The sequence below is a fragment of the Myotis yumanensis genome, unplaced genomic scaffold, assembly GCF_028538775.1.
Source record: "Myotis yumanensis isolate MYYU_CA2020_CCGP unplaced genomic scaffold, mMyoYum1.0.hap1 SCAF_1, whole genome shotgun sequence".
Taxonomy (NCBI): Eukaryota; Metazoa; Chordata; class Mammalia; order Chiroptera; family Vespertilionidae; genus Myotis; species Myotis yumanensis.
Window position 1 is genome coordinate 159003827 of NW_027223752.1, and position 14583 is coordinate 159018409.

Consider the following 14583-nt stretch of genomic DNA (forward strand, 5'->3'; position numbering starts at 1 on the left):
TTTTAAATTTATTTTGGATATTAACCCCTTATCAGATAAATGCCTTATCAGATATATGATTTGAAAATATTTTTTGCCATTCCACAGGTTACCTTTTTATTTTGTTGATGGTTTTGTTTACTGTACAGAAGGCTTTTAGTTTAATATGCTCAACTTGTTTATTTTTGTTTCCTTTGCTTTGGTGTCAAATAAAATTTTTTTTAAGATCATCAAGACTGATAACTAGGAGCTCTTACCCCTATTTCATTGTAGGAAGTTTATGGTTTCAAGTCTTACATTTTAGTCTTTAATCTATTTTGAGTTGATTTTTGTATATGGTATAAGATAGTGGTTCAGTTTTTTGCATGTGTTTTTTTCATGTAGCTGCCCAGTCTCTTAATACTATTTATTGAAGAAGCTATATTCTTGGCTTCTTTGTTTTAAATTAGTTGATCATATGTGTATGGGTTTATTTCTAGGCTCTCAATCTGTTCCACTGATCTATGTGTCTGTTTTTATGCCAATACCATATTGCTTTGATATATACCCTTTTTTATAGGTGAGGAATTTGAGGCTTATGAGCTTGAACAGTAAAATCCTGGTTGGTAGAGCTGGAACGTCACCCTTCTAAGCTGCTTCAGCTCATGTCGTTTCAAGTAGACTGGTAAAATATTTAGAATTGTTACTATATTATAATTAAATCTTACATTATTGTAAGAAAGACTAAAATGTTGTAGGACAGAATGTAGGTATGTCAGATGCCAAAAAATGGATGTTAAAATGAGAATCAGAGTAAGAAAGAGATATCTTATAAATATACACACAAAGAAGGAGAGAGATATAAAATGAGTGAATGCATAAATAAGGTAATAGGGTACTTAGGAGAAAAATGGTGCTGCTTAAAATATTATTTAAAGATTGGGAAACTAAGATAGAAGTTAAATAAACTTGGTTCCAAACTTACATGACTGATTAACACAGGCCCAAGATTAAAACACAGATCTGACTCATTACAGCTATTTCCAAAAATTAAAACAGGCTGTCCACATTTTTGTAATAGTAGGCTGAATAGGTCCTGCCCTAAGACTCTTACTATCAACTGTCAAATCTATATATCTGTAGGTCTATCTGTCATCTGTCTATATCAGTCTGTATATCTGTCCAGCTGTCTCTTTATAGAACTTACATATCTGTATGGATTTATTTTCAAGTATCTATTTCCAAAACTCAGTCTCACCTTCCTTGCCATTACCTGTTCATTCTCCTTATGGGTATCTGTTAATGATACCACCATTCTTTTATCAACTCAGCTTAAAATCTTAATTTTTACTGTTGCTCCATTTTCTTCTCCCAGGTCCAAACAGCCTTAATTACATAGATTTCTCACCCTTTGGTTAGACCAGATTTTCAACCTCAGTACTATTATCATTTGGACCAAAAATTCATGGAAAAGAGAGCTATCCTGTATATTACAGGATGTTTAACTGCCTGTACCCATTGGATGCCAGTAGCACCTCCTTCTCTCTGTCCCCCAAAGTTATGACAATCAAAATATCTCCCAACAGTGCCAAATAAGATGAGGGCTGAGAACTGACCACTAGTTTTGGGTCATAAATAACCTTGATAATAATAGCATATTCAGTGGTAAAAGTGCAATCTATACTTCTAGCATTAAAGAATAATATGCTAATGAGACCAGATAGACCAGACATTTTCCAGACGTCCTTCTGGACAAAGCCACGGTGACGGGGGTCACGGTAGAGTGGTTGGGGCAGTCAGGCCAGCAGGGCAGAGCGGTTAGGGAACGATCAGGCCTGCAGGGGAGAGTGGTTAGGGGCAATCAGGCAGGCAGGCAGGCAGAGGCAGTTCGGGGCGATCAGGCAGGCAGGCAGATGCGGTTAGGGATGATCAGGTGGGCAGGCAGGCAGGAGCTAGTGGGAGCCGCAGGGATCTGGCCTAAACCAGCAGTCGGACATCCTCCAAGGGGTCCTGGATTGGAGAGGATACAAGCCAGGCTGAGGTACCCTCTGCCCCCCGTGCACAAATTTCATGCACCGGGCCTCTAGTCATATATTTGTCCTTCTTCAGGTAATGTCCTTAAGGTTCATCCATGTTGTAGCATATTGCATAATTTTCCTTTTTTTAAAGCTGAAAAATATTTCATTTATATGTATACTAGAGGCCCGGTGCACAAAAATTTGTGCACTGGGGGGGGGTCCCTCAGCCCATCCTGTGCCCTCTCACAGTCTGGGACCCCTCAGGAGATAATGACCTGCTGGTTTAGGCCTGCTCCCGGGTGGCAGAGGGCAGGCCCAATCCCTAGGTGCAGCCCCTGGTTGGGCTCAGAGCAGGGTCGATTGGGGAGTTGGGGCGCTACCCCCTGTCATGCACAGAGCAGGGCGGATTGGGAGGTTGCGATGCGACCCCTAGTCAAGCTCAGGGTAGAGCCGATGGCGGGTGGGGCACCGCCCTCTGTCACACTCAAGGCAGGGTCGATAGGGAAGTTGCGGTGCCACCCCCTGTCACGCACAGAGCAGGGCCCATCAGGGGGGTTGGGGCTCCATACCCTGTCACACACAGAGCAGGGCCAATCAGGGGGTTGAGGCACTCCCCCCGTCACTCACAGAGTAGGGCCGATAGGGGAGTTGGGGCACCGCCCCCTGTCACACACAGAGCAGGGCTGATCAGGGGGTTGGGGTGCCGCCCCCTGTCATGCACAGAGCAGGGCCCATCAGGGGGCTTGGGGCTCCGTACTCTGTCACACACAGAGCAGGGCCCATCAGGGGGTTGAGGAGCTCCCCCCTGTCACGCACAGCGGGGCCGATCAGGGGTTGAGGAGCTCCCCCTGTCACTCACAGAGCAGGGCCCGTGCGGCGGGGGCGGGGGGGGGGTTGGGGCACCACCCTCTATCACCCACAGAACAGGGCCGATCAGGGGCTTGGGGCGCTGCACCCTGTCACACACACAGCCGCAGGGCGATCAGGGGGTTGGGGAGCTCCCCCCTATCAGGCACAGAGCAGGGCTGATCAGGGGGTTGGGGCGCCTTCCCCTGTCATGAACAGAGCAGGGCGGATGGGGAGGTTGTGGCCCCGCCCCCTGTCACACACAGAGCCACCGGGCAATCAGGGTTTGGGCACTGCCCCCTGTCACGCTGATCCCGGTGCCGGGAGGCATATTACCCTTTTACTATATAGAATAGAGGCCTGGTGCACGGCTGGTTTGCCCTGAAGGGTGTCCTGGATCAGGATGGGGGTACCAACTGGGGTGCCTGGCCAGTCTGGGTGAGGGGCTGAGGGCCGTTTTCCGGCTGGTGAGTGGCTGAAGCTCCCAACCGCTCCTTTCTTTCTTTCTGTCTTTCTTTTTTTTATTCTGGGCCAGCTTTAGCTCTGAGGCCTCGGCTGCTGAAAGCCGGTTTCTGGCCTTTGTTTTTCCTTCTGTATTCGATACAATGTTTCGGTCCGGCTGGCTGAAGCCCAGCTGACTGAAAGCTGGTTTCTGGGGTTTTGTTTAGCTTCTATATTTGCAACATAGTTGCTTAGAGTTGCAGTTGAGAGGCCGGCAAGTGAGGTGGGGAACGTTGGAGTCTGCCATCACTGGAGCAAGCAAGCCTCCCAGTTCGCTTCAGTGCATGGCTGCCAGCCACCATCTTGGCTGACAGCTAATTTGCATAAGGATATGCTGATTAGCCAATGGGAAGGGTAGCAGTCGTACGCTAATTACCATGTTTCTCTTTTATTAGTGTAGATATCACATTCAGCTTATTTATTCACATGCCTATGTTCACTGTTGTGAACATGGGTATATACATATCTCTTTGAGACCCTGCTTTTAATTCTTTTGGGTGTGATTGTTGGATCATATAGTAATTCTGTCTTTAATTTTTTGAGGAAACTCCATACTGTTTCCACAGGAGCTACACCATTTTACAACTCCAGCACATTTTTTTGTTTTGGTTTGGTTTTTTTACTTTGATAGTAGCCATCCAAATGGATAGAAAGTGGTATCTCATTGTAGTTTTGATTTGCATTTCCCTGATTAGTTATGTTGGGCATGTTTTCATGTACTTATTGACATTCCTCTATCTTTTTTGATAAATGTCTATTTAAGTCCCTTGCCCATTTCTGAATTGAGGTTTTAGTTGTTGAGTTTTAGGAGCTCTCTAAATATTCTGGATATTAATTTCTTACCAGATATATGATTCACAAATATTTTCTCCCAGTCTGTGGGTCATTTTCATTAAGTCCAATTTGTCTATTTTCTCTTTGGTTATCTGTGCCTTGGGTGTCATATCCAAGAAATCATTGCCAAATCTAGGGTTGTGAAGCTTCTATCCTGTGTTTTATTCTAAGAATTTTATTGTCTTAGGTCTTACATTTACATTCTTGATACATTTCAAATTAAATTTTTCATATGTTAGATAAAGATTCAGTTTCTTTCCAGGACCACTTGTTAAAAGACTTATCCCCATTAAATGGTCTTGGCACCCTCATCAAAAATCATTTGATGAAAAATGTAAGGGTTTATTTCTGGGCACTTATTCTATTCCACTGGTCTGTGTCTATCTTTATGCCAATACCACATAGTTTTAATGTAACTTTGTAATAAGTATTGAAATTAGGAAGTGGTAGTCCTCCAGATTGGTTTTTTGTTTGTTTGTTTTTCATGATTGTTTTGGCTTCTCAAGGTCCTTCGAGATTCCACATGAAAATTAGAATGGGCTTTTTTGTTTCTACTAAAAATGTCATTGTGCCCAGCTTGCATGGCCTGTGAACCAGGAGGTTGCATTTTGATTTCCGGCCAGGGCATATGCCTGGGTTGAGGACTCGATCCTCAGCGTGGGATGCACAGGAGGCAGCTTATAAATGATTATCATCATTGATGTTTCTGTCTCTCTCTCTCCCCCTCCCTTCCTCTCTGAAATCAATTAAAATATATATTTTTAAAAATGCCATTGGGATTTTGATAGGAATTGAATACATAGATCACTCTCAATAGTATTGACATCTTAACAATGATAAGTCTTTTAGTCTGTGAACATGGGATATGTTTCCATTTATATCTTCTTTAATTTCAGCAATATTTTTTAGTTTTCATTGTACAAGTCTTTCACCTCCTTGTTAATTTCAAAGTATTTTATTCTTACTTTGAACAATTTTAAATAGAATTGTTTTCATTATCTATATATATATAAAAGCCAAGCGACCCTTACGACCAGAACGACCGGTTGCTATGACATGCACTGTGGTGGCCAACCGGCTCTATCTGGGCCCTGATCACCCCCCACACACACACAACCTCCCGTGGCCCCTCCCTCTGGCCAGCCCTGCCCCTGATCACATGCCCCCCACACCCCGTTTGGGGGGTGGGGCTGGCCAGCTAACCTCCTACGGCCCCTCCCCTCCGCTGGCCCAACCCTAATCAGCCCCCATCAGGGCAGGCTGGCCGGACCCCACCCGTGCATGAATTCATGCACCGGGCCTCTAGTTTCCTTATTAGGTTATTCATTGTTCGTGTATAGAAATATAACTGATTTTAGTATATTGACTTAGTATCCTGCTACTTTGCTGAATTCATTTATTAGATCTGACACTTTGTCCTGGAATCTTTGGGGTTTTCTACATTCTAGATCATATCATATGTAAACATACAATTTTACTTTTTCCTTTTAAATTTGTATGGCTTTTATGTCTTGTTTGGTTTGCTGACTTGCTCTGGCTAGAACATTCAGTACTCTATTGAACAGAAGTGAAAAGCAGGCATCCTTGTCTTGTTCCTGATCTAGAGGAAAAACTTTTACCATTGAGTATGATGTTTGCAGTGGGTTTTTTATATGTGGCTTTTATGTGGAGGTAGTTTCCTTCTGTTCCAGTTTTGTTGAGTGTTTTTATCAGGAAAGGTGTTGAATTTTGTCAGATGCTTTTTCTTTTGATCATCAATTGAAATGATTATGTGCTAATTTTTCCTTTCATTATGTTGATGTGATATATTACATTAATTGATTTTTATTTCAACCATCCATGATTAAAGTTTGAGAAGAATTGATACTCTTCTTCAACTAAGAATTCAGTGAATTTACTAGAGAAGACATCAGGTACAGAGTTCTTTTGTATTGGGAGATTTTTTTATTAATAATTCAATCCTCTTACTAGTTACGGGTCTCCTCAGATTTTCTGCTTCTTGATGATTTAGTCTTGGTAGGTTTTGTTTCTAGGAATTTGTCTATTTTATCTAGGTTATCCAATTGGTTTGTATAATTTTTTTTTTAATTTTTTTAATTAAATCTTTATTGTTCAGATTATTACATTGGTTCCTCTTTTTTCCCACCATAACTCCCCTCCACCCAGTTCCCACCCCACGCTCCGCCCTCACTCCCCACCCACTGTCCTCATCCATAGGTGCATGATTTTTGTCCAGTCTCTTCCCGCATTTCCCACACCCCTTCCCCCCCCCCCCCCCCAAGAATAGTCAGTCCATTCCCTTTCTATGTCCCTGATTCTATTATAATCACCAGTTCATTCTGTTCATCAGATTATTTATTCACTTGATTCTTAGATTCACTTGTTGATAGATGCGTATTTGTTGTTCATAATTTGTATCTTTACCTTTTTCTTCTTCTTCCTCTTCTTAAAAGATACCTTTCAGCATTTCATATAATACTGGTTTGGTGGTGATGAACTCCTTTAGCTTTTCCTTATCTGTGAAGCTCTTTATCTGACCTTCAATTCTGAATGATAGCTTTGCTGGATAAAGTAATCTTGGTTGTAGGTTCTTGGTATTCATCACTTTGAATATTTCTTGCCACTCCCTTCTGGCCTGCAAAGTTTCTGTTGAGAAATCAGCTGACAGTCGTATGGGTACTCCCTTGTAGGTAACTGAGTTTCTTTCTCTTGCTGCTTTTAAGATTCTCTCTTTGTCTTTTGCTCTTGGCATTTTAATGATGATGTGTCTTGGTGTGGTCCTCTTTGGATTCCTTTTGTTTGGGGTTCTCTGCGCTTCATGGACTTGTAAATCTATTTCTTTCACCAAGTAGGGGAAGTTTTCTACCATTATTTCTTCAAATAGGTTTTCAATATCTTGCTCTCTCTCATCTTCTGGCACCCCTATTATCCTGATGTTGGTACGCTTGTAGCTGTCCCAGAGGCTCCTTACACTATCTTCACACTTTCGGATTCTTTTTTCAATTTGCTTTTCCAGTTGGGTGTTTTTTGCTTCCTCGCATTTCAAATCTTTGACTTGATTCTTGCGCTCCTCTGGTCTGCTGTTGGGAGTCTGTATAATATTCTTTATTTCAGTCAGTGTATGCTTAATTTCTAGTTGGTCCTTTATCACACCATCGAGGGTCTCATTAGATTTCCTGTACATCTCATCAAGTTTATCGACAGACTCTAGAAGCCTCTTGAGAGACCTCAAAAGTGTGGTTTTGAATTCTATATCCAGTAGCCTGCTTTCCTCCGGTTCTGTCCTTTGTGGCCTGTTTCTTTGTCTTGGCATTTTTTTATGCTTCGCTGTGTCGATAGAGTGGCTTTCCGTGTTAAGTGTCCCAATTACCTGAGGTAGACACTCTTGGTGCACCCCCTTGTGGTCTCTGTGTGCAGTCTTGTAGTCAAGCCTTGATTGTTGTAGGTAATTACTACTTGACCTCCAGGCCAACTGGCTGTGAGAATCAGCTGTGTTTGCAGTGGGAGAACTTCTGTCCTCTAGGGAGGTGCTAATCTAGCCTTTGCCTGAGGCTATCCGGCAAATGCCTCTGTGCAGGGCTTGGGTGGGGTGGGTCCCACAGGATCAACAGGGCGGAGGAGGGAGCAGTTATGGCTGCTCTCAGTCTGTCCCCAGGGGCTCTGCCTCTCTGTCCCTACAACTGCTGCAAACCTCAGAGGGACTGAAGCCAGACAGTCCCGCTTCTCCCGTTTGAGTCTGGGTCCCTAGAGACTCGCCCAGATCTGGAGCTCAGAGTCTGAGGCTCCCTCCGGATTGAAACAGTCAACCTCGCCCTCAGCCACCAGCCCGCGCTGCGCGCACTCTGCACCTTAGTATTTTACTTCAGCACTGCGCCTCCTCTGATTCTCGGTTCCTCCTAGTTGTAGAACTTCCACTCAGCCAGCCTTCCTGTGGTTCTGGATGATGTCCGTTGCGTCTTTTAGTTGTATTTTTTAAGTGGTTGTTCGAGGCAGCAAACTCCGGCGTTAACCTATGCCGCCCGGTTTGTATAATTGTTAATAGTGCATTATTAACAATTTTTTTTATCTCTATGGAATCAGTAAGCTCCCCACTTTCATGTCTGATTTTATTAATTTGAGTCCTCTTTTTTATTAGTCCATCTAACTATAGGTTTGTCAGTTTTGTTGACCTTTTTGAAGAACCAGCTTTCAGTTCGATTTTTTTTCTGTTTTTCTATTCCCATTTAGGTCTGCTCTAATCTTTATTATTTCCTTCCTTCTGCTAGCTTTGGGTTTAGTTTGTTTTTCCCAGTTCCTTAAAGTGGACTTTTAGGTTATTGATTTGAGATTTTTTTTTGTAAGGTAGGTATTTGCAACTAATAATTTCCTTCTGAGCATTGCCTTGCTGCTTCTCTTAAATTTTGGTATATTGTGTTTTCTAATTTCCCTTGTGATTTCTTCTTTGATACATTGGTTGTTTAAAAATGTATATTTAATTTGCACAATTTTGTGAATTTTCCAGTTTTGTTTTTGATTGCTTCATCTATTGTGGTCTGAGAAGATACTTTGCATGATATGAGACTTAATTGGTAAGCTGACATATGGTCTGTCTTGGAAAATGTCCCATGTGCACTTGAGAAGAGTATGTGCTCTAGTTGGGGAGACTTGTGTAAAAGTCTGTTAGATCTAGTTTATTGTGTAAGTTTAAGTCCTTTTATCTCCTTATTTTCTGTGCAGTTGTTTTATTCATTATTGTGAGGGGGTTATTGAAGTCTCAGCTATTTATTATGGCAGAACTGTCTGCTTTCTCCCTTCAGTTCTGTCAGTTTTTGCTTCATATATTTCGATGGTCTTTGATTAGGTACATAAATGTTTATATTAATAAGAGACTCAATACAGCAAGAAAATACAACAATTATATACTACCTCTTTTGTAAGCTTTTTAAATATTTAAAGTCTATTTTGCTTGATATTGTAATAGCCACCTGCTCTCTTTTGATTACTGTTTGCATGGAACATCTTTTCCCCTCCTTCATTTTCAGCCTGTTTGTGTCTTTCTGTCTCAAGTGAGACTCCCTTAGAGGGCATATAGTTGGATCCTGTATTTTTATCCATTCTGCCAATCTGTGCCTTTTGATTGGAGAGTTGAATCCATGTAACTCAAAGTGATTACTGATAGGGGAATGTCTGTCATTGTGTTTATTTTCAATATACCCTATAGCTTTTTATTCCTGATTTCCTGAATTCCTGTCCTTTGTTGAGATTTTCTTTTTTGTAGTGAAATGTTTAAATTTCTTTCCTTTGTATTCTTTGTGGTTGCATTACTATGGGGATTACACATAACATCCTAAAGTTATAACTCTGTAATATGAATTTATTCAGCTTCACTTCGGTCACATACAAAAACTGCTCCTATATAGCTCTGTCCCCACCACTTTGGGTTGTTAATGTCACAGAATTACAACTCTGTACATTGTGTCCCCAAAGCATAGCTCTTTTAACTTCATTAATCTCCTAAATTATGTAGAAAAGATTTGGAGTTACAAACAAAATGTACAGTAATACATTTTTAAAAATGTATTAGTTTTTTAATTATCTAGAAAACAAAATGTACAGTTATAAGCCATTGTTGCAATAGCACTAGCTTTACACTTGTCCAGGATTAACCCTCACTGAGATCTTTGGAACTCCCCCTGCTTTTGTTTATCTGGGAATTTTAAAATTTCTTTAACTTTGAAGGATAATTTTGCTGAATATAGGATTCTCTATTTACAGCTTTCTCTTTTAGCACTCTGAATGTATCAGTCTGCTATCTTCTGGCCTCCAAAGTTTCTAGTGAGAAATCTGATCATATATTGATGATCCTTTACATGTGCCAGTTTGCTTCTCTAGCTACTTTCATGATGCTCTTTTTATTTATTGATTGATTGATTTTTAGAAAAAAAGAGAGAAACATTGATTTGTTACTTCATTTATTTATGCATTCATTGGTTGATTCTTGTATGTGCCCTGACTGGGGATTGAACCCACAACCTTGGCTTATCAGAATGACACTCTAACCAACTGAGCTACCCAGTTAGGGCAGTTCATGTTGCTCTTTTAACTTTGGCCTTTGAAAGTGTTGTTATAGCCCTAACCGGTTTGGCTCAGTGGATAGAGCGTTAGCCTGCGGACTGAAGGGTCCCAGATTCAATTCTGGTCAAGGGCATGTACCTTGGTTTCGGGCACATCCCCAGTGGGAGATGTGCAGGAAGCAGCTGATCCATGTTTCTCTCTCATCGATGTTTCTAGCTCTCTGACTCTCTCCCTTCCTTTCTGTAAAAAATCAATAAAATATATTTTTTTAAAGTGTTGTTATAATATGTATTGATGTGGGTCTCTTGGAGTCATTGAGCTTTTTGAATGTTTATGTTCATATTTTACATTGGGAAGTTCTCAGCCATTATTTCCTCAAATATTCTCCCTGCCCTTTTCTCTTTCTTCTGGGAACCCAAAAATGCGTATCTTGGTATCCCACAGATCCCATAGGCCTATTTGATTTTCTTCAATCTTTTCCTTATACTTATTTGTAACTTATTTTTATTTTAGAGAGAAGGCAGAGGGATAGAGAGATAGAAACATCGATGAGAGAGCGAGACATCAGTTGGCTGCCTTCTGCATGCCCCCCTACTGGGGATTGAACCCACAACCCAAGCATGTGCCCTGACTGGGAATTCAACTGGGGACCTCCTGGTTCTTGGGTTGATGCTCAACCACTGGGCTTCCTTATACTTTTTTTATTATTATTAATTTTATTATTAGTGTTTAATCCTCAGCCAAGAACGTATTTAGAAAGAAGGAGGGGGGAAGAGGGAAACATGGATTGGTTACCTTCCCTACACTCCCCAACTGGGAATCAAACCTGCAACCCAGGTATGTGCCCTGACCAGGAATCAAACCTTTCAGTGCACGGATGGCGCTCAACCATCTGAACCACTCTAGCTGGGCCTTCCTTATACTTTTTAATTTCCATTGTGTCCCGTCTTGTGCCTGCTCAGATCTGCTTTTGAATCCCTCTAGTGAATTTTTCCACTTCAGGTCATAGACTTTTCAGCTCCAGATTTTCTTTTTTTTTTTTTTTTTTTTAATTGATAGTTCCATTTTGTTTACACATGTTGACTTTCTCCGCATGTTCCCTTAGTTCTTTGAGCATCTTTAATAGTTATTTAAAGTATTTGACCACTATATCTGCCATTAGGGCCTTTTTATGGACAGTTTCTGGTGATTTTTTCCTTTGAATGGTCATACATTTCTGTTCCTTTGTATGCCTTGTGATTCTTTATTGAACACTGGGCATTTGAATCTAATAATATGGTAACTCTAATTCTTTTTCTTCCTCTCTTCAGGGTCTGTTGTTGGCTGTGCCAAGAATCAGCCTGATATGTAAACTAAATATCTTCTAGGCCTTTTCTGAGCCTCTCCTAGGGCATGCACATCATTAATATTCACTGTCTATGCAGTTGGTTTTGAATGTCCTAATCTTTAATTTCTGGCTCCCCAAAAGGGGAAATTAAAGGGTACTGGACCTTTAACTTTCCTGGAAGTCACTTCAGTTGAAGAGAGGGGGCTTGTGACAATGAGATAAACATCATTGACCTCCCCTCTGTCTGTACCTCTGTGATCAGAAGTAGCAGTCAGCATAGATCTCCGCTGTTTGAAGGACAGGCCCTTTTTATCCACCCTGGCTCGCACAAGCTGCTCCAGGAACACGTACAGCTGCCTGCATTGTGGTGGGTAGCTGCTACTCTGCTAGGAGCTGAAATTGGTCAAAATTAACCACAACTTGCTGTCCAACTCTTCCCCTGGAAGTTGCAAGCCCTCAACAAACTCCATAGTAGTCAACTTCCAAAAGATTCTGCCAGAGCAGTTGTTGTCCAGGTGGGGAGACAGATTCCTGTTCTTTCATCTGCTCAGAGTCCTCTCAAGACCTTTGTGAGGACATATAAATGTTTGTGTGCTGATGGTAATGACACAGTAAAGAGAAAACAAGTTGTCGTGCCAGGTAAGCTTGAATTTGTTAGTAACAGCCATTCCATTGTTTCCTGCCATTCTGCTCAGTACATAAAACATATTCTGATATTCTTGGCAATGATGTTATTTTAAGGTTGAGCCAAAAAGATGTTTAAAATCACAACTTCAAAAGTCTATAATGTTAACCAGTTTCTTGTGTACTGAACCTCTGATTTCTCCTCTAGTGCTACAACTGTGAGGAGGAGGCCATGTACCACTGCTGCTGGAACACATCCTACTGCTCCATCAAGTGCCAGCAGGAGCACTGGCACGCCGAGCACAAGCGCACCTGCCGCCGGAAAAGATGAAGACGGTTCTTGCTGGAGAGTCACCGATGATTGCTCTTCTCAGACACAACGGTTTTTGTTTCCAAGAAGCCAAAATTGTTTAGAATTTGCTTCCCATTTTGCACCAGCCTTTAAACACTTTTCGTGAAGAGATTTTGCACAGTAGTTTAAATCTTTTGTTAATGTCCCTCTGGAATTTTTCGGGGGTAAAAGTAACATCAGTGGAGGGTATTATTTTAAATAAAATTTAATTGAGAATTTGTTGCATTTACAGCAAATTTTAAAACATTTTTAGGTTTTACAGAGATTTTAACCTTTAAACAACAGATCTTTAAAAAAACAACTGGTGAACACAAGTGAGTTTAACAAATAAACATTTAAAATAGATCTGAATGTAAGAACTAAGGACTGTTTCAGAAATAAAACATACTACCTGATGTGAAATTTATTTCTTAACCTTGTTGAGCTGGTTTTGTTCAGCTTAATTTACTGTTTAAAGGCATTATCTATTGGTTATGCCAGTGGGTATATGATTGAATTTAGGGAACAGGGTTGACACAGCAGGTGCTAGTCCTGCATATTTTTTCTTAAATATTTCCCAATTGTGTTTTTCATTTTCTTTTCAATATATAACTTTTATAACAAATTATTAGCTTTGATCTTGTAGTTTAAAATTGCAGGGAACTGGGTAATCTTTTACTGAGCTGGATCTTAGAGAAAATGAATATTTAAATTTTAAAGTTTGCACATTTCATCTTTATTCTAACATGAGTGCTTGTAACAAAATAAACAACAAAAATAAAATAAGCCAAAAACTACCTTAATCCATACATGAAATTATAGATGGGGCATACGAATTTATTGACTGCTTCCCTTCCCTCCCCAAATATCGATTGCCTATTATCTGGTGTCACCTCATATATTATAAGTTAATGCTAAAAGGAAAGAAAGCACTTAAGTTTCACAGAAGCCGTTATGTTTGTGGTAATGGGTCATTGCCTACTAATGAACCCCATCACTGTACACAGAATGAAGAATAATGCATGTTAATTTTCTTGTATTAAAGATGCCGTGGTTTGTAAAAAGTCTGTATTTTGCGGAATGTCTGGATGAAGAAGCATTACCAATAGGAATGGATCGATAGTTGAATAATGATTTTTTTTATACATAGATATATAAAATACAGCCAGAAAAACTGAAATTACTTTTTTTTTAAAGAAAAATCTCACAATTTATGTTTTTTTTTCGAAGACTGATCTTAGACCAAGTCCAATTCCCATTTATCATTTAGTTATTTTTTAAGGTTAGAGAAATAATTTGTAAATATTTATTTAGACCTTTGATATTTATTAAAGCAATTACACACAATGGAAGTGAAAGAATCAGGAGAAAAACCTTTTAAAAAGTTTTCTCTAGGTTTGTCAGGGTCACTCTAAAGTTAAAAATGTAACCAAGTCTTCTGTGAAATAATCATTCACCCAGTCCTGGTGCTGTTGCAGATGGCGGTGACACAAGTTAATTGACAGGCTGCTGCCCAGTGGTGCCCAATGGCTCATAGGAACTGCCTGGCGCCGTTTCAACACCCCCCTGAACTACGCAGTGGCTTGCATCTGGTCCTTCCTTGTTGCTGTGTGATTAGTCAGTGTTGCCACGTGCCGTGGTCTGGTTGAAACATCGTAACCAAGAACACTTACCTTCTCTTGATCATTTTTCAAGTTTTAAAACTTCGATCCACCCCTATGAGAGCAAGTTATTGTGGAAATACTTTCAATGTAAAACCATTCCAGAGTGTGTACTATTTACTGATAGCTGCATGAACGTAAGATTCGTGTTACTTTGGCTTTTTTGTCTCCGTTGACACGGTTGCACATTTCCAAGTTACTACAGCGTGAAAACTGTGTGTTAAAAAAAAAAAAAAAAATTAAAAAAGATTGTGGCCTGGTTTTGTAAAAGTTTTAGGTAAAATTACAATTGATTGTTTTAGGAATCATTAAAATATTTCTGCAAATCATAAAGCTATATCAAGATGTTGAGCTTAGCCACTATGCACATTGTAATTATTCATTGTGGCTGTCCAGTTCTATGATGCATTCTGGCATTTTGTAAGCTGC

The 14583-nt window shown here is 40.4% G+C and overlaps 1 protein-coding gene across 13 annotated transcripts in view; it reads left to right on the forward strand.

Annotated features, from left to right (window-relative positions):
• Positions 1–14353, forward strand: part of ZMYND11 (zinc finger MYND-type containing 11) — a 146845-nt gene extending 132492 nt beyond the window's left edge. For all 13 annotated transcript variants that reach the window (XM_070390911.1, XM_070390929.1, XM_070390901.1 and 10 more), the window contains one exon: positions 12371–14353. In XM_070390911.1, coding sequence (XP_070247012.1) covers positions 12371–12493 — 123 coding nt within the window. In that variant the 3' untranslated portion in view covers positions 12494–14353. The remainder of the gene's footprint in view (positions 1–12370) is intronic.
• Positions 14354–14583: the final 230 nt, after the last annotated feature.